The sequence below is a fragment of the Agelaius tricolor genome, unplaced genomic scaffold (genome assembly GCF_023055355.1).
Source record: "Agelaius tricolor isolate 1412-34295 unplaced genomic scaffold, bAgeTri1.0.p SCAF_22, whole genome shotgun sequence".
NCBI lineage: Eukaryota > Metazoa > Chordata > Aves > Passeriformes > Icteridae > Agelaius > Agelaius tricolor.
This window is the reverse complement of record NW_027269282.1, coordinates 4,468,757-4,496,058: the sequence shown is the minus strand read 5'-3', so window position 1 is coordinate 4,496,058 and position 27,302 is coordinate 4,468,757. Positions and strand designations below refer to the sequence as shown.

At 48.9% G+C, this 27,302-nt stretch overlaps 1 protein-coding gene and 1 long non-coding RNA gene across 3 annotated transcripts in view; both read right to left on the bottom strand.

The window, feature by feature from the left end:
• MXI1 (MAX interactor 1, dimerization protein) overlaps positions 1-24,736 on the bottom strand; it is a 54,911-nt gene extending 30,175 nt beyond the window's left edge. Inside the window, exons 1-2 of one of the 2 annotated variants that reach the window (XM_071446178.1) lie at positions 24,400-24,736; positions 13,691-13,823 (exon numbers count right to left, since the gene is read on the bottom strand). In XM_071446178.1, the coding sequence (XP_071302279.1) occupies positions 13,691-13,823; positions 24,400-24,595 (329 nt within the window). In that variant the 5' untranslated portion in view covers positions 24,596-24,736. Of the gene's footprint in view, positions 1-13,690; positions 13,824-14,545; positions 14,935-24,399 lie in introns of those variants that run through there. The other variant, XM_071446179.1, reaches the window with a different exon arrangement.
• On the bottom strand, positions 5,911-9,469 carry LOC139599144 (uncharacterized). Its single transcript, XR_011682173.1, has 2 exons — positions 8,121-9,469; positions 5,911-6,931 (listed from the first exon to the last, which is right to left on the bottom strand). It is a non-coding gene; the product is annotated as an uncharacterized lncRNA (long non-coding RNA).
• Positions 24,737-27,302: the final 2,566 nt, after the last annotated feature.

Genomic DNA, 27,302 nt, shown 5'->3' with positions numbered 1-27,302 from the left:
GAAAAAAGTGGAGGAGCCTCTACTGATACAAGTCAGAAAAATAAGTGTCTTAAATAGGTCCAGAAACAAATGTAACTGGATCTCTTTAACTGAGCTGGTTTTATCTCTTAACTGAGAACTTAGAGACTATCAGCAGACTGAAATCAAGGCCTCATCCTGGTGCACTATCACCAGCTTTTTGATGGGTACAGGACGAACACCACAGCTGAAAACTGTTGCCAAAACTCGGGGAACACTCTGGCTGTAGGGCAGCAAGTGACCAGTGTGCTCAGGGTGCCACTGCTGTGCTGCTGCTGACAGTCAGCCACTGCCTGTGCCACCCAGGGAACAAGGACACAAACCAGGGGAATTCACATCCCTGCTGTCAGGTGGGCAGGGCAGGCAGAACCTGCAAAGCTGAAACCAGAGCTGGGCGGGTATGGACACATTCAGAGGGGAAAACAAAAGACCAAGCACATGTACTGGCACTGCTCAAAACAGCAGCTGCAGTTTAAAAGTAGCTCCAGCACAAATCGTCTGCAGGGTCCTCATTTAAAAGTCAGGTTTCTATAGCAGTCATTCTTTAGCAGTCAATTTAAAACACCCAAACTGATAACTACTCCTAAAAACTGAAGAAATGTTATTAAGGAGGAGGATCCTGCTCACTACATTTTGAAAACAGCTTGGAAAAAGATCAAGAATGAGTTTCAGAAGCTTAAGATAAAGGGGCCAAGCAAACAACAACAAAAATAGCAGAGCAGTCCCTGTCTATGCAACAAAAAGTTGAAAGAGGACAAAGTCAAGTTATCCCAATTTACCCCAGATACCTGAAACTGCATACAGAATAGGAAGAAAGAGGGAAGCAGAAATTGTCAGTCATTCTAATTTAAGGTCAAATGCAACAACCTTTTTGTGCCAGTTACAGTGATATCCCCCTGCAACCTTGCTATCCAACACAGTAACAAGGTGTTGTTGAAACATTAAGCTTCACTGAAGTCCCCCAGTACATGAGAATCTGCAAGTAATTTGCACTTTACCCCATTTTTCTTTATTTAAATAAAATTTCTTCTACCATGGCAGAGGCAGCCCAACTTTGCCCAGGCACAGGTAAGGCAACACAACTAACTGCAGCAGAAAGGAACAAGCTCTAAAGAGCATTGAATTAATTTGTCATTGGGCTTTTTACTGTAATTAAAATCACAAAGCTGCCACATGACATTAAACACAGCTGACCTTTCTGGTTTACACATTTATTATTGATAAATGGGCAAATACATGCACTTGCAGAACATCTGCATTTTGGTTTGGGTTCTCAGTGAGGTAACTATTTTCTACTGAGGAGAACACAGTCCTTGAGAGCCCTTGTCCTATGCAATACACAGATGGCATTTAGACCCCACGATCTGTCATCTCTCCTGAACCTGGTCATCTTCCTGCCTGAATTTGGCATCAGCTCCTGGATCCAGAGGAGTCCAGGACTCCAAGAGCTCCATCTGTACCACAATGGATAGATTGTTGTCTCAGAGGGTGCTGCTGGCTACAAGTAAGGGGCTCCTCCAGTACATCCTTAATGCCTACACAGACCCAGTGCTTCTCCTCCAAATTCACTCACCCCACTCAGCTTTATCAACAGTTTAATAACGAAAGAAATATCCCACAGCTTGTGAAAATTAGAGTACCTGAATCATGTTTAGCAAAACAAGAACATTCATCTGCACACCAGGCCAACTGCTTCCTGTCTTACTTGACTCAGGTTCAGCTATGTCTCCTGCTTATGCATCGTCACACCATATACAATCTCATTCTTCCTCATTTTACAGACCCTTCCCAGCTTCTAGCTCAGCTGACACCCATTCACTGGGCCACTAAATTCCCCTGCAGGAAATGCCTTCCTCCATTCCCCAAGCTGAGAATAACCAACCTTTCTGAAACCAGTGAACTACATTACTGCTCTCTTTTATGCAAGTTCTTCCTCAAAAAAGACAAAATAAAATAAATGAAAAGAAGGGTGGTCAACAGCTTTTTTACATTTTAAATCCACCTGTGTCCACAAAACAGAGCTTACTGGCTGAAGTGTTTTGCCAGTGTTTTGCCAGGGTTCCAAGTGGATCAACACCACAGTAGCCTATGAAGCCAGGGCAGAAGCCAGCCTGGGAAACCCACAAAGAACCTTCAGCACCAGCAGCATGTGAGGCTCCCAGCCCAATGGCAAGACAAATGAAGGCTGCACAAGAGTTAACTCTTCCTGCCCAGACAGAGATGCTCAAGGGCTCTTTCTAAGGGAGCTGTGAGCCTTCCTCACCTCTGAGAGGCCCAGAAGTTTGGTCCTCAGAGAGCTGCAGGGGAGCCTTGGGAACACAGCAACTTACTGTACTCAACACTGGCATGAGCTCCTACGGTGAGGAGGAGCAAAATGCAGCTGAACAGAAGATGGCACAGCCAGAGCAGGAGTCCTTCTGCTGCCATCCTTATGCCCTCTGCAAGTAGCAGCCTCAAGTCTAACAAGAACATCACCTCAGTCTTGCATATCAGCAAATCTAACAAAAGGTTTCCTTCCAAGCAGTACCAGAGACAAAAATTATCTTAAGCCATTACTACCTCATGATCCCCTACAGTGTCTGGCCTTGAGGTCCAGAGTAAATTCTTCTCCATGAGGAGTTGAGGTGAGGGGATGGAACAGACTGTTCCACCTTCTCACTGACGTCAGTGGAGATGCACCAGATTAACCTGGCCCCAAACTCTGGCTAGTTTTTCTGTGGCTCTTAGACGGACACAGTATCAGATTCCTCCTAAGGCTCTGATCAAAGCTGTTTTCCCAGGATCAAGCCAGACCTTTCCAAAGTTCACATTCTCCATCTCCAACAGAGAAGGGAACACAGCCGTACTGGCATCTGTTCATGTTTGTTCATCTTTGGAAAAGGAGAAATGGCCCCACAGTCTGTTTTCAGCTCAAAGAGCAGAACAGAGCTCTTCCACGTGGTTCACAACTGTAGAAAGCCACCTACCCCTGGGTTTCTACATAGTATTGGGAAAGTGTCCTGCAAGACCCAGTCAAAACAACTTTTAAAAGTACACTGCATACTTCCCTTCAAGAAGTAAATATATTCTAAGTCACCTACAGTATTTATACAGCCTCTCTCAATTTGGTACCTGCTCCCCATAACCATTATTTCTGTTTGCAACATTTCTAAATTAAGTCTTCTGTAATACTTTTTATGCAGGGGGACAACACCAACACACAGAAATTAGAAATAATTTTCCCAAGTCACACAAGAAACTTGTGGCAGAGCGGGGTACTTAATCTGGGTTCCCTGAACCCCGGGATAAGGTTGCTGTTCTCAGGCATCCCAGAGACAGCTAACATGAACACTCATGCCATCTGACTCTTGGGTCAAATACCCCCAAAAAATCACATAACCATTGTGAAGTTTAAGTGGGAAAGTGAGAAAAAAGCCCACAACCAACAAACCCAAACCTAAACCAGCCTTGATGTCTTGCCCACTGTCTGCCAAATGAGCTAACCTGACCCTCAAACACCACTGTACAAAGTGCCAGAGAACAATCTAAAATGGGAGCCAATAACAAAGCAGTATTAATTTACTGATAAAACTCAAAACCAACAGACGTATCAGACATAACCCTCATCTGGGGAAGCAACATTGTTCTGATGGTGCAGTTCTGCTTTTTCAGCACACAGGAGAACAGAGCAGGAAGACAGCTCCTCCTTGCTGAGCACACGAGTTTATCCCAGTTCCAGAGCTGAGCTCCCCCAAACCAGACCAACATCCTAATAAGCAGCACAAGGTGGCACTCTGCAGGGAAAGGTTTTCCAGGCCAGGCAACATAACAGCAGGAATGTTGTTTGCATTCAGTGCTGCAGTCTGGGGCCAGCAAAGAAGTCCCCAGCTGGCTTCCCTCCCCACTGTGCAGGCTGGGAGCAAGTATGCTGGTGTGGGCTTTTTCCTGCACCACCTGAGACCCTACATGCTCCTCCTAGCCCCAAATACTAGAGGAAAACTGTCCTCATGCAGGGCCCTGCACAGCCAAGAGGAACTGGGTTTGCTGAACAAGCAGCTATTCAATATTTTGTTTTCTCTTCATTGTTCAACGTGTGGCCTCAAGCCAAGCCCTGCTCTAAATACAGAACTGGTGCTTTCCTTACAGGCTTTTTGACAGGCTCACTGAGAGCAGTGGCTGGGCAGTTCACAAGCACATTTATCGTCATGCAGCCTCACTTTCCAAACTGAAAGCTAAGAAACAGGGAAATCAGAATTGCGTCTTCATGTCCCTCTGAGCACTTCCATGAAGACCCCCAAGGACTTTGTTTTCTGGGCCACTTTGCATGTTCTAAGCACAAGCCCTGCTGGTGCCTCCCCTGGCTGTGCACCACCAGCACTTCCACAGTCCAGATCCCAGGATCATATCTCAGAAAAGATCAGTGTGAGGAACAGACAGTTTGGGGTCTCCCATAAGCTGGCCTGAAAGGGGCTTGCTGACTGGACACCAGGCAGCTGACAGCAGCCAAGAGTGAAGCAAGTTCTCCAAAGTGTATTCATTGCTCCATTTGTCTGCCTTCTAACTCCTCTCACAAGTGAGCAGAAGTCCTACAGAAACCACTTTCTTCTCTTCCCAGCCCACAGTTAACCATGTCAAAGGGGGCTGGTACACACAGATCAGACACAGAGGCTGATGTATGTTCAATTGGTGAAGTACCTCAGCCATTTCAGTAGAGAAACCCTAGTCCATCCCCCTTGGACATGCAGCAGACGACATCTTCTCTAACAATTTAGAACTCAGACAATTCAGATAGATTCTCACATGTCAGGAAGAAGAATATTTTTGCCTTCACCAAGGCAAGACTCTTGTCTGTGATCCACGATGCAAGGGAGTTTGAGCTTCTTGTAAACAGATTCTTGCCTTTTTTTAATATATTGACAAAACTGTGTATTTCATGACCTGCTGAAGAAAAATGTCACCATGCACTTCCAAGCTCTCCCATGCACAAGGAAGAGCATGACAAAGAATGAGGACAGGAAAATACACTTTTCTATGTGGTCCTTGTCCTGCTGACTTCTAGCAGGCTATATGAGTCTCTACATGGTCAGGGACTCAGCCCCTTCCAAGGCCACAGCAGAACCAGTATCCCAGTTGCTGGTACCTGCATTGCAGTGGTTCACAGAAAAAGAATAAAGACACAGGAGGCAATTTTCAAATCTACCTAGAAAACTCAGGAGCTTAAGTCTCATCTTCTTTAAAACAGTTACAAGCTCCAAAACATCTATAGCTTCTAGAAAACAGGATTAGAAAAGTGTGTGCATTACCTCAATGTACAGATGGTGGGAACCATGTAATGTGCAGATGGTAGGAGCCATGTAGGTCATCTGACGTGCCCAGATCGTGCAGCCTTTCGGCAGCAGACTCAGGAAATGATCCAAGGCCCAGCATGCCCGGCCCTTGCCCTGTAACGTGCTTCTTCACACACATAACATTGCCCTTTTGAGGAAGATGGTCACTTCCAGAAATAGCCTAGGCAGTGCCCTCTGCAGTGCAGCAGTCTGTTTGGGGAACACGTACTTCTCTGCAAATACACATCTTCTGCCCTCAAGAAACTGCCTTCAGATGCACTGGGGAAAGTGAGGCTTTTTGAGTAAACACCACCTGAGTGAACTGCACTTTGTTTGAAAAGAAACTGATGGCATTTATATGGCTGTGGGCCAGGCCAGACTTCCTTCACTTCTATTTAGGCTTGTTAGTTATCTCTCATGTTACAACCATACTGCTGCAATAGTGTGCCTGGAGATGAAGGCAGGGGGAAATATACTTTAAATCAGGAAAATACATTGACAATACTGTTAGCTGCATGCTGTACTAGGGAAACTGAGGCACAAAGACTCCACAGGCTGTAAGAAAAACAGGAAGAGAACTCAGATGTCCTTATGTCTGGGACTGTATTCTGTCAACAGGGACACACTCATCCAGCATTTGGGAGATCCATGGAAAAGAAAGGCTCAGAAAAATGGAAGAGCTTCGATTTCTTCTGTTCTTACAGTTCTGGCTCACAAGCAGCACCAACCATGAAGGCTGCAAGGTGGCTACCTCCCACAGCTCCCAGATGGCCAGGCTGCTTGTAAAACAGTTCATGAACTGCTGCACTTTGTAGCCTCACTGTTAAAGGCAAATCAGAAGCTGTGCCATGTTACCTTACCATGCCTATATGCTGCTTTAGGGCTGCCCAGGCACCTGGGCAATGGCCCCTGGAGCAGCAGCCCCAACAGCAATCCCAATGTCATCTGTCCTTTCTCACAACTTCTCCCTTCTTGATGGTGTAACAGATGGTAGGAGATAAATGAGAAGCTTTCAGAAAATAATCGACTATTTTATGGAGAGGAGCTTTAATCAAAACTGAGGCAAAAGGATTGCTCTCAGTCCACATGCCTGCTTGTCACAGAGCAAACAGCAAAGCATAAACAAGTAATTAAGATAATATTGTAAATCATCTAAGGCTACTTCAAACTGGATTCATAAAGCAACAGAACTGAAGTGAAATCACTTTCATATCAGAGAATGAAAGGACTGAAAGTACAGTAGGGAACACAGAAAAGAGAGATGGGAATATATCCAGCAAGATGGAAAAAGCAGGCCTGTTCTCTCTGAGCTGATCAACAAGGCAGTGTCTCATAGAGAAGAGATCCAGGCAAAGGCCAGCCAAGTGCACAGCCCCAGAGACCCACAGCCTCTGATCAAGAGAGCCCAAAATAAGTCAACAAAAACAAATCCTATCTTTGTTGGTTCCAAGAAGGTAGGGAGTAAGAGCCAACACTCTCAGGAGGAGAACAAATAGCAGCCAGTCTTTGAATTTGGGCAGAAGTTTGTCAGGAGGGTTCAGGAGATGATGAACAGCAGGAACTCCAACAAGCAAGACAATTAACTCAGCAGCAGGACATTGACCAGTCTGTTTGGGTCAGAAATAGAAATGGATTTAAAAGCTCCATCAGGAGCAGGAAAGGAAAAAGTCAGTCTTACCTACAAACAGGAGAACAGATGGAAACAACACTACAGGTGACAACCAATTCACTGCTGAGCACAGCACCAGGTCAGGTTAAACAAAAGCATGAAGGATAAATCCCTGCATGTGTTGTGGATGAAACATTACACAGAGAAGATATAAAAAGGGTACAAATGTGCTGAGATGGGAAGAAAACCAAAACAACTGACAAAGAAGGAATATGACTTAAACCAGAGAACTGCCTGTACAGTGAATACAATGGAAAGAGAAAACAAGAGAATTGTGGGAACAGTTGACCAGGTTTGGCCCAAATATCCTCCCCACCATCCCAGGACACAAAATTTCTCTAGGGGCTGGGTCTAACAAGCTTCACATTTCAAAAGACCCTGAGAACATAAGAAAATGTGAAATTTCCTGCCATCACACCAGCACTGTGATCAGTGATGCAAATCAGCCCATGGCAGCTGCAGCACAGCGCTAACTGGGCAGTGCTGCAACACCAACAGCACGAGCCCTGACTGACTCCCACTGCTGTAAAACAACACTCCTGTAGAGGATTCCCCCAAACCTGGGAGGACAAAGGGATCAGGAGCCTTCAGCCACACACAGTGACACTTCACAGCAGACAGATGCTGCAGCAGAGAATTACAGCTTGGTTGCAGATAACATCAACAACTGGGCCTACTTCTAGTTTACACAAAGGCCTCTTTGCACAACTTGGATAGTCTAAAGAGAACACAAATTACATTTTACAACTACTGAAAGTACCAAGTATAAATTGAGCCTAGAATTGTGGGTTTCTGCATAGACTCCCTGCCACCCAGATATCCCTATACACAGCTATACTGCTAACACACAAAGGAAAACAGGAACTGCAGCTCTGCAGGATCTTCTTCCTTGGAGGCTTATAAAGTAAACAGGGTGACAAAGAGGAACACAGTGGGTTCCCCCATGGAAATTGCTACATCAGCTCTTGCACTTCTGGAGGCCTCATTCCTCACCAGGGAGTGGGGTTTATGCTTCTCATGCCATTTGCTGGGTTCACCCCACTTTCTGTGTTTTTCCTGGTAACCTGCCAGCTGTACTGCAAAGCCAAGCACCACTGAGAAGACACTGCATACAAAACCTCACTTACATGGGGTACTTCTTTGTTTTCCAAATCATGTCAGGATCTCACACCATGGCAGGTTCAGAAACTCCAGCATCACTGGGAGTTGCTCATCTACACCTGCAGATTGCAGTGGGGCAAATGGGCAGAGGGGATGTGCTGAGGCTGAACAGAGTTCAGTACAGTCCTACCTGCCAGCCTTCTCTGAGCATCTGTATGCAGGTACAAACCTACAAAGACAGTGGGATTTGAATATGGGGTGAATATTTGCCTCTTGTGCATGGACCACCAATCCAGCTTCCCAGCCCAGCATTTATACTGTTATTATGCTTTCTCAAAAAGAAGTCATGCACATATCTCACTATACTCAATACTGCTGGCCAGTCTCCCTCAATATCTCTAAGAGAAAAGCAATCCTTAACAGCTCAGCTTCATTCAGCTTCCCTTTCTTGGAAAATTAACCAGCATATTCAGGTATACCCTCTACTGGGAGGCAAGATTCTGACTCCAAGTATGTCCAGACAAAGTTTGAAGAGCAAGATGAAGCTTCCAGATACTAATCACACTGCTTGTACATGATCAAAATGAAGCATAACTCAAAACATGGCACGGCAGATCTCACTGTAAACTCTTGTTTTACATGTGTGGATTTGTACTCTGTAAAGCAAAGCCAGGTCCTGAGCCATGAACAGAGCTTCACTACAAGGCACTACAAGGTTTGAGGCAGAAAGCATCCCCCCCATATTACACAAGGGCCAGATTCTAACCCACCTACACATAGCGAGTCAAAACTCAACTCCCACTAGCTGTGGAGTGAAGCGTGATCCAGTGCAAGAGGATTAAAAAAACCCCAAAAAACTCACAAGCAAATAAACAAAGTATCATCCAGAAACAAGTAACAACTATAGAGCCTAGGAAGCAGGAAAGCTGTGGACGAAAAGTCTCAGACACCAGGTCTCTGGGACATGAAGATAGGGTGGGGGCTTTGTGCAGAAAAATAGATCAACAAGAGCTGACACAGCAATTTGCTCTTTCAGGAATTCCTTACACAAGACAGGCAAACCACTCAGCCACCTGCACACCCTTTCTCCCAATAAAATCATAATTACAGCACTGTCCTAACTCCAGAGGCTCCAGGAAGGACTGAAAATTGCCAGGTACTCAGTCAGCAGCACGATGTGGGGGGAGGAGAGTGGAAACCTCCTTTGACAGAAAAGATAAAACATATTGAAACTGTGCAATGTTCACCAAACCCCCTACTCCTCCCCTGCACAGTGAGGTACAGCTGCACAGCACTGCTGCTGTGGTAAATCAGCTTTCTTGTGCACCAGACACCCAAGGGTGACTTGCAGATTCACCTGCAGCCACACCCTCTGAGCTTCTGCACCCATGTTTGTGAACCTGTGCCACATTAAGCCATCACCTAAGGCACACGGAGTACCTAATGCACAGCTACACACCCACCCCACAGTACTTGCTCTGGGACACTGTGAGCAAACCAAGCTTAAAGCCAAGCATACCTGAGGGTTTCAGCAGTACAGTCCCCATATGGACCCTCAGGAGAGAATTTCAAAGGATATGAGAGCGAAGGCCTACAGAGAAGTTCAGCACAAAACCAAGTGATGGGATTTAGAAGTGGAAAAAAAGTTTCATATGGGTAGATGAGAGTGCAACAACAGAGAAAATGAGGAGCTGCACCAGTAGAACAGCCAGAAGGGCAAAGAAACCCAGACACCCAGATTTCCAAGATAACATGCCCAAAATGCCTTACCATACTCATCACAGCTGCTGACTCCAAGCTCTGCAAGCAACCTGCTATCAGACTGTAGGTGTATGAAAGGCCCTTGGGAGGCAGTGCCAGACACAAGGGAGGATAATGGGAAGAGAGGAAAATGAAACGAAAAAGAAACTGGACAGAGATCAAACCCTCCCCCATGGAACTGAGCAATAGATTATTTGAGAGCCCTTAACAACATGGGCCTCCTGGGAGAGCTGAGGGCTCCCAGTGCTGCTGGGAGGATGCTTGGTATTTCCCCAGGATTAGACCAAAAAACAACAGGCTTTCTACATGCCTGTGAGCCTAAATAACAACAAAACACAAATGACAATCTAATATTGTAACGCAATTTCAGATTTCGTTATAAATCTTAACTTCATTAAATTGACGGCATTATTGGGGAAAAAATAATTTAGCAACCCTACTGTTTATTTTATTTCCTGCTGACACAATGATTTAATTGATTAAAAAGTCTTCTCAATTATTTTCCAAAATGTATAAATATCAAGCCAGGCTAATCCTAACTAAATATAATGAACCTTTCAAATAATTGAGTCTATTAGAACTGCACATGTAGGGTCCATGGCAGCAGTTTCCAGTGACATTGAGTGCAAGTTAATGTACCCACAGAACTTCACTCCCAGCACAGACTACTTCACTTCTCTAGCAACATTTTAGAAACTCAGGTTCTGCCCCAGAAAAAAGTAATGTTAAATAAGTGATACTACATGCTGTAACAAACCGCTGTTCATTTTCCAACCCATTCCAAAAATCAGAAGATAATTTTGTCAAGAGCATATTTAAGGAGGCAATACTCAATTCAAATGTAACACATGTTGGCTAACTTGAGTTTTTAATTTGCTTGGGTTTTTGCTTTTATCTATGTGTTAAGTTGGATTTGTTAAAGAAAAAGTTTCCCTCGTCTATTATAAACACCAGGTAACAACGACTGTGATTCTCCAATTATTTTCTGCAGGTGGATAATTTCCCATACCAAAATATCCCCAACTAAAGCAAAACTGTATTTTTAAATACGTTCATGTTTTAACTCAAACTCACTATATCTTACAAATATCTGCACAAAACACTGCACATTCATGTAGATAATGATTGCAGAGGGAAGCCCTCTGCAGCAATCTCCATGCTGTTGGTTGCACAACAGAGACAAGCAAAGGAAAAGAGAACCTGAGCCACATCCTTCCTTAAAATTGCATCACAAGAATTAGAAACTATGAAGCAATTTTTTTCCTCTTATCTGCACACCCCTATTTGGGGTAGAAAAGAATTATTTTGCTGAGACTGTGAGATCACCATAGTTCTGTAAGAATAAGAATTGCTCTGCCACTGCCATCCAGAACTGGGCTGTCTGCTCCTCAGAACTTTCTGGGTGTTTGTGCAATGACAGCACAGAGCCTGTTGGGAGGAAATAGCTGTCATGTCTGGGCTGCAAATGCTGAGGGGAAATACTTGGAATTAAAATATTAATCAAACAAGCAGCCAGGCTTCATAAATACCCTGTACCACAAAATCATGGATTATTTGGTTCAATAAAGACCATCAATAAGGTACATGTGCCAATTTGTAAAAGAATTTGTAGAAGTGTATAAATAAAAAAAAAAGGAAAACATTGTCGCTTTCCCAAGGTTGCCTGAGAGACATTTTTACAGGAGGCTGTTTTATTACAAGATCTGCATGAGATCTAAATGCATTATTCCTCGACACTAATGAAACATTTTGAGACAAAAGCAATCTAAGAAAATCTCTTGTCCACACATGAAATGTAAGTTTTGTTCCTCATCAAGGACTTGATATTTAATTCAAAGTCCATTCCAACTCCACCAGACAGAACTTACTGAATTGCCCCTTTGATTTTAACAGGAAGAGATGATACAGAGCCTTCCTTAAACAAGGCTGATGCTATACTCAGCATCACACAAAAGACACTGCAGTGAATTTGGAGGCACCCTAAACTTCACAGTTGTCACTTCCCGGCACTTCAGCCATCTGGAAGGCCTGCCATCTCCTACAGCAAGTGCAAGCTGCTACGACTTGTGCTAAAAGAAACTTCCATTTCCAACTGTGCATGTAAGCTCTGAGCTCCCCAAAAGACCCACTCTGGTCCCTGCCTGGAGCAGACCTGACACTGGTCACTCCCTGAGGCTGAAACAACCACAGGAGGAAACGCTCTGGGTAACAACGTTATCACTCTAAAGATTCAATTTGGCCTCAGTATTCCTTGCATAAAGAAGGTTTAGGTAAGACTAGAAAGTACCTCTTCTGCTTCTCTGCTGCCTTTCCACCCACAGGAACATATTCAGCCTGTCAGGCTCAAGGGCCCAGCGGGCTGGTGTCAGCACCAGAGCTGCCCCAGGAGAGCTGTGCCTGGAGCTCTGTGCTGGCAGGGCCTGCTGAGCACCCTGGCCCCAGGGACTGGGAGTGCTCTGCATCCCTCTCCAGCCTACAGGCTGCTGGATTCAGTGCTAAGGAGTTCCTGAGGGGGATGTGCTTCCAGCCCTCCTCTGGAGAAGGGCAGGTTGCCATGACAAAGGCCTTTGAGACAAAGAGGTGTGGGATGGAAAAATAGTATGTGGGAAACCTAGAGAGAAAAATACCGACCTCAATTCAGCATTTGCCACCATTTTCCAACACAAAGTCACAGGACTGGGGGCTTTGGTTCACAGTAAACAGCAAAGAGCTACAAAGGCCCTCAAATTAGGAGAGGCTGGATGAAGTAGAGAAGCAAATACAAACATTGAGCACACAAAGAGCTCAAGATATGCTGATCCTGATGAAGAAAACTTCCCTACAACAAGGTGTCCTAACATTGCTTCAAACAACCTTTATTATCAAATGCTGCCGAAGCAGAATTGCTGCAAGCAAAGGCACCTTCCCCTTAGGCCTTTACAGGTCCTTCCCAATGGCCTTAAGAAAGCCTTAATCACCTGAGCCACCTGCCACCATTTTATGGATTGCACAGGCCTTGCTGCAGTAAAAGCAAGCTTGCAAATGCCTTTTCAAAGGCATACTCTATGTTTCTAAAGTTTCTCTATCCCAGAAGGTCTCAACAAGGTCTGAACAAACCTACAGAAGGTAGCAAACAAAAATAAAAAGAACAGGAATGAGGGGGAAGAGGTAGATGCAACCACAGCACCAGGCAATAGGCTCAATCCTATTGTCTCTTCTAGATTTAAGAAACCAAAAAACATGCCATTGTATAATAAGAAAAGTGTCAAAAACATGGAGTTCTACAATTACCAAGCTAGCAAAAGCTGGGAAATCCCACTGCCCTAAAAGGCAGACTGAAACACAGCTTTGTTTTCCTGAACTGAATTTTTAACATGTTGTACATTACAGTCAGTCATCTCCCTCTCTCCCATTTGTTGTAGAGGATCCATTTCAAAACATTTCCTTGCTTCAAATCATGCCTGTCATTACAATCCCAAAGCACCCAGGCTGCACATGCACTATCCCTTAAAAGCAGTGATTTCTGGGTTGGAAAGACATCAGCTGTATATAATGGGAATGGCTATTGCCTACCTCCTCCCTAAACCTTGTGAACAGATCTCCCTATTCCCCTTCCCTCTGCAGCATCTGAGACTTGGCATGGTGTCAGCTGGCAGTGCCATTTCAGATCCAGCTCCCCTGTGTCCCCCTCTACTTCCATAGCTCCAGAATGGACACTGCACTTGTGTGCCCCAGCTCGGAATCCTTCTAGCTGTTCAGATTCTCTTCCCATTTTTCCAAGAGAGCAAGTTTCTCTCCACCGCCTCCAGCTTTCTTCTGCAGCTTTGACCCCCAGGCAGCCCTGCCCACAGTGTACCTGGTGGCAATACTGGCAATGCTGCCACTGCCGCTGTATTTCCGTGCCCGGCTCAGCCTCCGCGTGGGCTTTGGGTCTTGTAGTCCAGGGCTTGGGACTGAGGGGAAGGTCGAGGCATAGCCGTGCTCACACTCTGCAAGAGAATCAACAGGCAAGGCGTTAAAAACAAAAGCCAACAACAACAACAACAACAACAACAACAACAAAAAAAAAAAAAAGGGAAAAAAAAATAAAAAAGGAAAAAATAAAGAAGTCAGCAGGCAGGCCTCACCGCTAACCCACTGGCCTAGCTGGGGAGGCCCTTAATCACAACAGCTCAGGGAAATGACTGAGGATATATTCACTTCACAGGGAAGTGGACTGGGGTTGGAGAAAAGGGAGGAAGGGAAGTATAAAGTCTCTGCCAACCCTGGAGGAAGGTCACCACCACTCAAACATTGAAAATATAAAAAAAAAAATGACAGTCTAGAGAGTGCCTCATCTTCCTCCTCCTGCCCAACCTATCTGAACCAGGCAAACCAGATGTATTTCACCGTGCCACTGACGTCTCTGCTGAGCCAGAGCCACCCACCACCATCCCTCCTGCCCAGTGGAAAACTTTCACACCAAATACCCCCTTTTCCTCCCAGAAACCACATCCACGTCAACCTCCCCCACTCTGCAAAAACATTCCACCTCATCCACCACCTTCAGGAGGGCTCATCATCCCTACCCTTCATCCACCTGGGGATTTACCACCATCCCGCCAGCACACACCGGCTCTGATCCCTTCTCCGGGGTCACTCTCGCCCCTCGGCGGGGATCTGACCCCAGCCCCGTTCCCCTCACGGAGGGCACCCATCCTCCCCCCATTACCTCTCTCCCTTCGCTCCAGATACTCGGCCGCCTCCAGCAGCCGCTGGATGTTGATCATCTGGACCTGCTCCATGGCCGGGGGGCTCCGCAGCCCCGGGCCGCCCTCCGCCCCCACGCTCCCGGCTCCCCCGCTGGACACGGGGGCAGCTGCGGCGGGGAGGCGCCGGGGATCGCCGTCTCTGCCCAGTGCCCGGGCCTCGTCACACCGTGCCGGGGGCGGCTCTCCTGGGAGGGCGAGGGGCGGCAAGGGAACACGCCGGAGGAAATGCCGGAGGAAGGAGCCGCTCCGGGATGCTCCTGCCAGGGAGCGGCGAGCGCTTATTCCTGCCCCAGCCCCGTCCCCAGCGCCCGGCCGAGCGCTGCCCCCGCGGCCAGCCCCGATGCGCCCCCGCGGTGGGCCCTGCCAGGATCCAGCCCCGGCCCCCTCGGCCCGGCAGCCCCGCGGCGGGACCGGCCCCTCCGGCCGCCGCCCCGCCCGCCGCCTCGCAGCACTTTGTTTACCTCTGCCCGGCGCTCACGGGCGGGCGGAGCGGAGCGGAGCGGGGCGGGCTGGGAAATGCAGTTCCCGGGAGCACCGAGGCACCGCCGGAGCGAGGCGGGGGCAGCTCCCGGGGCAATGGCTGTGTGTCCCCGCGCCTGAGGGGATGGCTCCGTGCCCACCCAGACCCCGAGGGGGTGGTGGTGGTGGTCAGGTTACAGAATCACAGAGTGGGTCACGCTGGGAGGGAGCACGGTGGGTCAGCTCCCAGCTAAGCAGGGTCACTCCAGAGCACAGATGGCTGCAACCTCCACAACCTCTCTGGGCAACCTGTGCCAGTGCTCAGTTACTTGCACAGTTCCTCATATTCAGGTGGGACTGCTGTGTATCAGCTTCTGCCCCTTGCCACTTGTCCCATTGCTGGGCACCACCACAAAGAACCTGGTCAACCTCTCTGACACCCCCCTTCCAACAGACAGACATTAATAAAATCCCCTCTCAGACATCTCTTCTTGAGGCTGAGCAGGCCCAGCTCCCTCATCCTTTGAAGAGAGACGCTCCAGTCCCCGGATCAACTCTGTAGCCCTCCAGTGCACCTGCTCGAGGAGCTCTGTGTCCTCTTGAACTGAGAGGCCCAGGACTGGACACAGCAGCCACGCCAGGTGAGGGCTCCATGCCCACCCACGTGGAACTGGCAGGGCTGTGGCAAGGATAAAGCAGAGAGGCTACAAAAGACAAAGCCACAGCCGCAATGTGGAAACCTTCCACATCTCACCTGTGGAGATGGAACTCCACAGGTCCCAGGTGCCTGGAATTCCCACCTGGAGTGACTGATAGATTGTTTTTCATAGGAGGTTAAGGAGCAAGGCTCATTTTTCAATGTGCACAGATTAATTAAGAGCATAGACAGGAGATACCATAGACAGCAAATTCACTATACTTAAGTGCCACATTAACAAGGCACAACAGTGATCATCTCAACATTTTAACAAATGCTTTCAGTATGATCGCTCTTTTCAGAATTTTAATAATGTATTTACATCCTTATTTTCATGTAGGTACAAACCCTTGGATCACTTCTATCACCCTGAATTTTACCAAATTCAGCATTAGCTGGAATGGAGCTTAAAAACCTGGTAACATAGAATTGTATTATACCAATCTCTAAAATATTTGACTTACTTGAAAAGGATGCACTCAGAAAACATTCAAGATCAGAATCAGAACATTCATAGTAAATATCTGAATCTCCAACTGATTCTGACTTAGAATTCCCCAAGGACTGTTTTGTAGTTCTGACTGGGATATTTTCTGAACCTTTAGGCCATGACTGGTTACATTTGCAAACACTCCTCCATCACAACAGGAGACAGAAAAGTACCTTGAAAAAAATCCCGAAAAAGCAGAAATGCTCAACCAATGGCTTATGTCTGGTAGCAAGGGCTTTAGGCAGAACACAAAGTATCAGGAGACTCGTGATGGAGTTGCAAGAGTCGGCAGCACTCAACTAGAGAAGAGCTGAAAAAAGTGGATTCAGGGTAGCTAACTTTTCTCTACACACAATTTGCTGATTCACCATTTCTGAGGCTTCTTCAGAAAACTGCAGGCTTGCAGCTGATGGAGGTAAAAATAATACCACTGTTCAGTTCTTACACAGACCTTTTCATCTCCAAATCTCTAGGGGTTGATTTGTTTTGTTTCTCTTAAGGTGGGATAGCTCAAAAATAAAGGAAGCTGGGACACCTCCAGGGACATCCCTCCCTCATTCTGGGAAAGACAGTCCCAGCCCTTGCTGGGACAGGAGAGTCTCCACTCATGCACCTACACCCAGCCAGACCACAGCACAGGCAAAGACTGGCTTTTGGCTGGGGGAGAACTCAGGGAATGAAGCATTCTCTCTCCCCACCTCGTATTTCTACACTGGAAACTGCCCATAGAGGAGACTGTTAAAAGCACATGGAAAATTCCAAATTTGGGCAGTCTCAAGGACTACTCATAAGATGTTGGATTAATGAAAAGGACACAGGTGCACAGACAGCTCCCCACCAGTGAAGTTAACACGAGCATTTCTGGGCTCTAACTGAGCTTCCTTTAACATACTTCCAAAACCAATGGGCCATTTGCTTCTCAGGAGTAGCAACACTAAACATTACAAAAACCAAATCCTGCAACTCCAACCCCCCAAACTCACTGTAAAACAGGTCTTTGGGAGCATCCACTGCCATTAGCTTTTCTGATGGCACATTGGGAGATATGTGGTGCCACTCTAGGGGTTAAAAGGGAAACCCATGGCTGGAAAATGAAGGGGTAGGTTAGGAGCATATCAGAGTGTCAGCTCACGAAGGTAAAGTTCAAGATACAAAACAAGGGAGGATGAAGGAGGGGGATCCTGATACACATGGTGTATCCTGATACATGGTGAATTAAATCAGCCTGGAAAGAAGTAACAGCAGGATCAGTTCTGTGTGAAATGATGTAGGATAAGCTCTTGCATTTACACTTCAGCTCAGCTTCCAAGTCTTTGTTTCTGAAGTAAACAATGGAAATTAGAAAAAAAAAATCTGTGTGAAACAAAGACAAATTTGGGAGTAAAATGTGGCACATTTCCCCAAAGAAGGAGCCCTAGAGAAGAGGCAAGTAACTATGGAGCCACATCAGATTTGTAAAATCTTGCAATTGCCATCCCAAGTGCTCGTGTGGGCAGGTCAGCCTGCAAAATGCCAGAGTGTGACAGAAACAAAAGTGGGTGGAAAGTAAATAGCACGAAGAGGCCCAATGCCATTCAACTGCTGACCAAAAAGCCCCCAAAGTCAGATTTTAAATGTGGTTGAGCAATCCACAGGCAACACTGGGGAGGGGCTAAGGGAAGATATTTTAGGGGAGAATGAGATCATTTAATTTAGTGGCTCCGAATGATCTGTAAGTACAGTTTTCTGATTATAAGTGCTTGCTGCTGGCATCCCTTCTGGCAGCTGTGATTCACTTTCATTGTGTGTTCTGCTGCTTCGCCCTTTAGAAAGGGGCTTTTTACATTTTATTAAATGGCACTTCGGCAACCCTCCATTTCCAGCCTTAATAATGGATTTGTTAATCTCCCTGATAGCCTTTCCCTCCTCCTTAGCAATAATTTAAATATCCAAGAAGAAATCTGCAGTGCAGAAATCAATTAATATTTACATCTGAAATGCTGCTGTACTATTTTCATCAAGTATAACAGATGTGATCTGTTTTTTATCAACATCACCATCACTTACGTTAAACTAGCAACTTCCATCAGGGAAATTTTCTAAGAGCTTTCCAAAAGTAATGCTTTAAGCTTCTCAAACCCAAAATTACTTTAGCTATTTTCTTTCCACTCGACAGGAAGGGAAACTGAGGTGTAAGCAGCATAATTACTCACATGAAGACACACCCTAAGTCAGAGGTGGAACAGGAACACGTCTCACAAATCAAGATGCCCAGCCCTCTGCTTTGAACACAAACCTTAGAAATAACACAATGCTTTGCAACGTGGAAGTTATTTTCAATAAGGGCAATCCCTTTGGCTAAGCTGCCTTGTTTTTCATTCTGTATTTGGCTTTTGCTAAAATCCTCCTGTTCCCAGCCTCCTGTGCATTTTCTGGGAGGAACATCAAGATGGCAACAGCCATAAGTGCTTCCTTTGCCCACCTTCACACAAACCCTCCAAACTCTTAATATTGTTTTCAAATCCTTGAAATCTAACACTTATGCAATCAAAGCATGAACAGAGATCCCTAATAGGAACCATTTTCTGGCACTGTCACAACAGTGCAAAGACTCAGTGATTCCCCAAATTTCTGGGAACAGCAGGTCCATACCACTCCTGTTTCTCTAGTGAGGGGAGCAACATCTGAACAACATAATCAGCACACACTGTAACAAACAGGTCTCTGTTCTTGTAGTCACGATTGTAGTAGCTCAGAATTGCAGGACTTGCAGCAGCAGACTGGAGCACAACCCAAGTCCCACCTACTCAACTGCCTTCCAAGGCTTGCAATACCTTCACTAAGGGACCTACAAGTGCCTACAGGACATGGCCTCATTTCTCATCCGAGAGCTTCACTCTTCTGCAAGGCATCAGATAATCCATTTCAGCACTCCCACTGGTACCTGGAACCCATCCACCACTGAGGACAGACATTTCTCAGAACCAAACCTCTGGGATATCCAAGAGTTTGAGCAGGAATAAAGTGCATGCTCTGATTCAAAGACGAAGCTCTGCCAAACAATAAGATAAAAGCCACAGATCTATTGGCTCTTTGGGTCACTTGTTCCTTCTCTCTAGGAGATGTGCTCTGTTTTCAGCCCTGTGCTGTGCCCAAATTTATACTGAGTCAGTGACTTACTTTGTAACTTTGATTAAGTCACTTAACTGATCCAGCTGCAAAATTAAGAGGAATGTCCACAAGAAAAAATATACAGAGTCCTTCAGCTAAATAACAAGAAAGTAGGGTTCTTCAGCCAGTGGCAGAATGTGCTTCTTTTCTGGCTCTCAGGATGCTCTGCTGACAAGGGATGCAATTGGTTCTCAGCAGTGCTTCCAGCACAGTTCCATGGTTCTACCTCTGCCCTGTCATTTCTCCTGCTGTGGATTCCTTCTGAATTCTATGCTGAGGTCCAAACAGGATGAGTCAAAACACCCCAACCTGGAAGTGGCTAACACATGAATCACTGTGGCCAGGTCATGAACCAGGAGGAAAGAAAGGGGTTTACTGTGAGTTGGATGAAAAATATATAAATAAAGGGGTTCCCTTTATGCTCTATACATCATATCACCATAGGATTCAAGACCATCTACACTGACCTTGAGCCACTTGGTCAGCTCTTGTTGATACAATGGGAGCTCTGCATGGAGACCAAAGGCAATCTCAGCTTCTTCTGCCCTCAGCTAATTACAGGTTTCTGACATTTCTTTGGTTTGTCAGAAAAAGACACTAAACAGTACACAAACAATGGAAGGAGCCACATGATGAAGATACTGTTAATTCATCCCCAAGGCTCAGTTGTCTTCTCCCTCAGAGAGAATTATTCAGGAGCAAAGGACAAATCTAAGATCATCCATTTGTTATTCCTGGTCAGAAGATCAATAAACATAGCCAGGACTTGAAGAAGAATCTAGCTGTCTCCTGCAAGGGGCCAAGGTCCACTGTCCCATGCATGCACACCTCTATTAGACTTGTGAACTTGTCACCCCTGTTACAGAGACTTGATTGCCTTCATGCTTTTGGAAGAGGATATGGCAACACAGGTCTGTATCTGTAGTGAGATCAGAATGTATTACACACCATGCCTATTACAGATAAGTCATCGTATCCGAAGGATTCATCACGTGTTTGTGCAACTCCTACTGACAAAAACATGAGTCCATACACACAAAGGGGATGCCTGGCACAACATTAAACCTCAGCTGAGTTTACTCCAGGTCCCTTTAAAAACATCTTCCAAATCCCAGCATTTCAGCTGCTACAGATTTTCAGCCCTGCTTATTCATGAAGTGGCATTTGCAGAGGTTACAGATGTATCAACAGAGCTGCCCTCAGCACAATTTGCATTTCTGAAAACAGCCACTGTAACTTTCTTCGTGTGACGTTTCTATTCCTTGGATACCTTGGATAAATTTCTAGAAACAGGTAATTTGGAAACCTGTACATGTCAGTTAGCAAGGTGTGTTGGGATTGGGTGTTGTGGTCTCACCATGAGAACTGCAGCAAGCAGGCAGGCAGCACTGTTATTCACTCCCAGAGACTCAGCTGAAAAAATAATTCAGTTATATCTCAGTAGCTAAAATACTCCAGCTTACCCAAGGAGTCTGATAAGAGGATTCTAACCTTCCCTATGTGTCACCATATTGTAACACAGGTCATTTTTATTCTAATATTTTAAAATATAAGTGAATACTATAAGGGTGGTGCTGAGAGGCCACTCCTGAACACTGCCTCCCCCTGCCATAGCCCTGACAGTATATCCTACCCTGCTCCATGGCTCTCTGCCCTGTGGTTCTGTTTCCACACTACCCAGCCAACCCATGGCCCCTCAGCTATTATGCACGGCCACAATGATAGGATGTGGGACCTATAAATGTAAATCATCATCATCTCCATATTTCTGCCTGAGCTTCAGGCAGGGAGCAAACTCCTGCCTTATCTCAAAGTCCTGCCCTAGACATGGAAGGCTCTGCTGTCTGCCTTGTACCACTGACCTGCAGACAAGGGTAGGTGTGTTTTGGAGGCTGAAAACATCCTTGTAGTTGCTCCTCTATCACCAGAAGGTGTGACATGCACATCTGGGATATCCAAGCACTTGGATCCACAAGAGAAGAGGTTGTGTCCACCCCTCAGGGGGCTCCTCTACCAAACAGCATCTGCTCCTGCTGAGGACAGTGTTTGGAGAAGGTGAATAACATGGCACAGCCACCAAAGGCTTGGAAGAATGAATGAGGACACTGAGTGTAGTTTATCAGAAACCATAAAACTATGAGGAAAACCACTTGAGCTCTCAGAGCCTTAATAGCCCTTCCTTAGATTCCTTCCTATGGCTACTGAAGCCCTTCAGCTTCCATACCACTGTGATGCTGATCCCAACCAGCTTTACCCAGCTCTGTCCCTGTCACCCATCCTGGCCAGGAAGAGACAACCATCTATCTGTCACCTCTATTTTTTTAAGACAGTTTCCTTGGGGCAGGGCACCGTCACTCCCCTGCGTGTACAGCACCTGGCACAACAGGGCTGTGACTCAGCCACCTTCATGATGGGAGTAACACCAAAATAGCTCATTACACCCTTCATAACACCATGGTCAAGTGACCTGGGCATCCTGCAGGAAGCAGGCAAGCACCAAGTCTGACTGAAACCGAGTCTGGCAGTTTCCATCACCAAACTTTTTTGAGCTGCCCCCCTCTATTATTGTGAATTGTGAGTTGAGAGAGTGTAACGAGGAGTGATCATTAGAAACATCTCTGCCAGGCTGCCAGCACTGGGTGCACTGAGGAATCACCCCTGCCCTGGCAGATGAAAGGGCACAGCATTCTCTTGGTGCAACAACCTGAGCTCTGCATGCAAATCCCTTCCCAGAAAGGAGATGTATATACATTAGGATACAACGCTCCTGCTTCTGCAGCTGTTCCTTAGTTTAGATAGGGCCAGTAAGGCTCAGAGATTGTTTTCCAATCCCAGCAGCATTTTTCTTTGTTTGGGAGCAACACGTAAAAGCTGCCTGGTTTATGACAGTCACGTTCTGAACAGCACGTTCACCAGCTGAACCTTTGGTTAAATGGGACTTTTCACCCTAAAATGTCCTGATTGCACATTAAAATACTGAAAGGTTTTGCAGAATTTCCTAATAAAAGTGATGATTTTCAACATTATGACCTCGACAATTACTAGTGAAAGCTTCCGTGAAAACAAGCGCTCAGGAATGGAGTTGTTTAGATGCAAACACCTCTTTTAAAAATCCAGCAATAAAAAATCCTGTATCCTGCAGTCCTACTCATTTTCCAGTTCCAAACAAGGAACCGTGTAAAATGATGCATTTTTAAATGGAGCGTGTAAAAGATCAGATACTATCCATCTCAACGGCAAGGAAAATTCTATCTCTCCCCACCCCAAAAAAAAGCCATGATTTTGACAGTTCCCCTTCATAATAAGAGCGCTCGTTGAGAAAAAAAACAGACCTAAACCAGCGGTCTGACACTCAAACCAGGGATGCTGCTGTTTTCACACTCAAACCCAGTTCTTGCTGGTGTCTCCTGTCATTTTCCTGCTCGCAGCTGCTGCTCACGGCGCAGCTCAGCTCCTCAGGCGCTTGGCTTTGCAGATTCATTACGAAACAACAATTAGCACGTGAGAAAAAAAATCCCACCCCAAAATTAACTCAACTTTCCAAAACAGAAGAGCAGCCTGGATTTGTTCTGGGCGAGCAAAGAACAAGGGCTGTTGGCTGCAGCTTTAGCGGCACAGCAGCTCCTCCGCAGTGGGATCCCTTTCCCCGGGAGCCTGCGTGCACGCAGCTTTTCCCGCAGAACAAGGGCACCCTATACCGGCACCTGCTCGGGACCTGCAGCTGCCATAGGGGTGAACGGCGAGGAGAGGCTGATGGTGCGATGGAGACGCGTGGCGAGGGACTCGCCGATGCCTTTGTAAAGTTAAACGGAAAACAAAACGCAGCACATGCTCCACGGAGGAGAAAAAGGGGGGAGGGGAGAAAACCCCAAACATGAAAGCGAGGAGGACAGCGAAATTAAAAAAAGAAAAAGTAGAAAATTAAAAAAAAAAAGTAGAAAATTAAAAAAAAAAAATTTAAAAAAGGCTGAAACAAAGAATAACAGAGAAACCCGAGGAAAACGAGGGCAAAGCGCCGGTGGCGGAGCGGAGCCCGGGGCTCCCTGCGAGGTGTCCGTGTGACACCCCCGGGCCCGCAGGTCCCGAGCCCCCCGGGCCGAACCCCCCGGCCGAGCCCCCCCGGCCCCGCGCCCCCCCGGCCCGCTCGGCAACGCGTGACGTCACACGGGGGACCCCGGCGCCGCGCATTGGCGGAGCGGGACGCGCGGCCCCGCCCCCGGGAGGCGGCGGCCAATGAGCGCGGCGCGCTGGCTCCATGTGCGAACCATGTGTCCGCCCGCGGGGCGGGGCCCGCTGGGCGCAGCGCCGCTGGAGCGCGCTCCGCCACCGCGCGGGGTCCGCGGCCGCGCTCCGCCGCGGGCCACGGCCGCCCCTTTGTTCCCTAAGCGCTTCTTCCTCGCGGTGCCGCCGTCCTTCGCGGCTCGCCTGCCCGCTCGGGAGACCGCTCCGCGGGGCAAAGCCGCGGGCTACGCGCACCCTCCGCGCCCGCGGAGCAGGAGGCTAGCGGCGCTGCTGGCCACCGCCCCGCACCGGACGCTTGCCCTGCCTTGCCCTGCACTGCACTGCTCTGCCCTGCCCTCTCCTCCCCTCCCCGCCGGCTACCTGGCGAGCGCTGCCACTTGCCTACGTGACTCTGCCCATGCCCCGGCGGGGGGAGCGGGGACGTGTCATCGCCTCCTCCCCCGCCGCTCCGGCTCCGCGCGGGGCCCGCCGCCCCCCCGGCCCCTCTCGGTGCCACTCCGAGCCCGCTCTCCCCGAGAACCGGAGATGCGCCCCCCCTCCCCGCGCCGTCCCGCTCCACTCTCCATCCCAAACTTTCCCCCGGGCCCGGTCTCCCCAGTGGCGGCGGGGGTCGCACGCACGCCTCTGCCGCGGAGGGTGCAGGCCAGCCCTGGCGCCCTTTGTCACCGCATCCCCGGCCCCTGCAGCCAGCCGAAAGTTTGGTTTATTTTCCTTACTCCCCTTGACCGCCCCGCGGTCACGCACACGCGCGGCCACGGCCGCCAGCCCGCACTTACTTTTATTCTCCTTCTCGATCCGCTCCAGGTAGCTGGCGGCCTCCAGGAGCACCTGCACATTGTACAGGAAGGTGTCCATGCCCGCCGCGGGGCTCGTGTTGCAGATGTCCCCGAGGGGACACCGGGCCCCGCCGGCCGCCCCTGCGCTCCGCGGCTCGCTCCGCGGCTCCCTCCGCGGCCGGCCGCGCTTCCCCATACCCCGCCGCCTCTCCGTGCTGCGCTGCCTCCGTCCGTCCGTCCGTCCGTCCGTCTGTCCGTCTGCCGGCGAGCCCGGCGGCCGCCGCGGTCCCAGCGCTGCCGCCGCCCGCCCCGCCGCTGTGTCGCCCCACGGGCCGCCGCCGTCCCGCCCCCCCCGCGCCCCGGCGGGGCGGCCCGGCCCGGCCGCGCCTGCGGAGTGCGAGCGCCGGCGGCTGCGCGGCGCCCGGCGCGGGGGGGCGGCCGGCGGGGCAGGGCCGGGCTTGTCCCGGGGCGGCGGGGACCGGCGCGTCGCCGCTCAGCAGCCCCGGGATGTGTTACAGCTCCGCGGAGGGAAGGACCCCTCGGAAAGGGGCGCCGGCGGTGGTGGCACCGCGCCCCGGGGATGGTGGCACTGGTGGGGGCCCAGCTGCACCCGCCCCCAGGACACAGAGGCACAGCCGAGCCTGCCCTGCCTCTTGTCACCCCGTGTCACCTCCCGCCCTGCCCCAGGGTCTGTCCCTGGTCAGGGACCCAGCGTGACAGGCGGACTGGGGAGCCCATGCTGCGCCCAGCGCTGGGGGCGATGGGGCCAGCACTGCAGGCAAGCCCCGAACTCCAAAGGGGCCCCTCGGCATGAAGCACTAGCGGTTTAATGTCACGTCGCTCCTCCTCTGTTATGCAGTGCCCCCAGAAAGCTCTCTCTGGGTGCAGACTCTAAAAGCAATTAATAAATTATTTTTTTTTCCAAAGTAAATCGAAGGCGGAGAGCAGGCAAGGGATGCACCAGCCTCCCTCACCCCCTCCGTATCCATCCCTGCAGACCTGGGGTCAGGGCCGGGCACACTGCAGCTTGTTTTGCCCTTGTTTTGCAGTCAGGGAGGTGAGAAAGAGCAGCTGCGCCCGGAGGAGAGAGCGCAGGACCTGACCCAGACTGAGGAGAAGGGCAAGGACTTGCACTTCCAGAAGTCATTTGCAATCTCGAGTCCATGAATTTTGAGGGGGTAGGCGGAGTGGAGTCCACCAGCACCAGGCTGGCAGCAAGTGACCTCCAGCACCCTCCTCGCTCCCCTTCTGTCCGTGACAGCAGCACCGAAGCACGGTGCTGCGTTTGCAGCGCAAAGCCCCGCTCCTGCCCGGCCGGTCGGGTTGGTCTGGTTCCTCTGAGGAGCCCTGTGGGAGCGGCTGGGGAGAAGCATCGCCCCGGAGATGTGCTGGGGCGTGGGGACCTGCTCACACCTGGCTGCCGTGGGGCTCCGTGGGTCTCGCCGGGCTCACCGGCCTCCCAGAGACCGGAACGGGCCGGAGAGCAGAGCAGAGAGGTCGTGGTGGCTTTTAGGAGTAGTGTAGTATTAGTAATGCTAATGGTACCTGGAGCCCGCAGCATCACAGGGACCTGAATCACCTGAGAGGGGACGGTGCCCCGGACTGCAGCCATGCAATGAAATCCCTGCGGCACCCAATTGCTGGGGGCCAGCGGGCTATTTTTGGGAAGCATGGCTGCAGGATTTCGTCGGTCACATGCCCTTCCCACGGCACATGCCGGGGCCGGGCCAGCTCCCCGTGCAGGGCGGCTCAACGCAGCCTCTCCCGCGGCCAGATGGCACCTCCTCCGTGCCGGCAGCACCACATGGCTGCTGCCACATCGACAATACCACGACTTGTCCCATCGCTGCGTTTGGCAGCCCAGAGAGGAATGGTGTAGGGGGGAGGGCACCCAGCATCATCTGGATTTAGAAGAGTGAAGAAGGCAGAGCCTGGTGAGCCGGGAGTGGGGCGGGACAGAACGCCGCTGCCAGGCTCGGGTGTGCTCAGCACCCCAGGGACTGGCCATCCCTAAGAGCAGGATTTCAGCTGGGAAAGCAAGGGCTGAGCAGAGGTGGGAGCCAGGCTGAGCCATAGGGCACATCCAGGCAAGTGAAGGACTCAGATTGTACTTGGATTTTATTAACTCCGCTGACTAGCTGAGATAAGACACAATTCCTGTTTTACAAGCCTGCATGGGCAAACACTCCCATTAAAACTTCAGCCAGAAAGTCTCTGGCTTTCTAATTGTGCAGGGATTGAGCCGGTGGAGGGATGGCTCTAATCAACCTGGACACAAGGTCCAGCCTGGCTGGACACTGAGGGCACCTCTCTGCTGGCTCACCATCGGGCAGAAGGCTTTCCATGACCTCACTGTAAAGTACGAGAGGTCATTGCTGAAAGCACACCAAAGGCACCAGAGGCAGCCAGCATCAGATTGCTTAAAAATCAGATGATTTAAAAATCTCAGGCACTCTCCCAGAGAATGAGGATGTGTTTGGCCATCCAGAGTCCACACTGTAGGTCTTGTGCCTAATGGCAGCATCCTCTGTTACCTACTGCATTTCTTGGTCCTCTTTGTGCACCTGCACAACACTTCTCTAGTGATTTTTGGAATACTTTGTGTGAATTGGTGCTGATTCAGCAGGTACCACTTTTCACAGTGACTTCCCAGGTTTGAAGCCAGAATAATCATAATTTTGATCCCTTTCCCTTCTAGCCTAGTCCCAGGATAATTTCTCTTTAAAGGCACTTCCACAGAGAAAAGTATTCCTGAGGGAATGGTCCAAGGGCAGGTATTCAAAGGGAACTGGCTCATGAGGAATGAGGGCACGTGGGCTGTGGGGTACAAAAAGAAAAGGGTGGGCAATGGAAAGCACCCAGAATCAGAGAGGCAACACAGGAGTGATAAGGGAAGAAGTTTG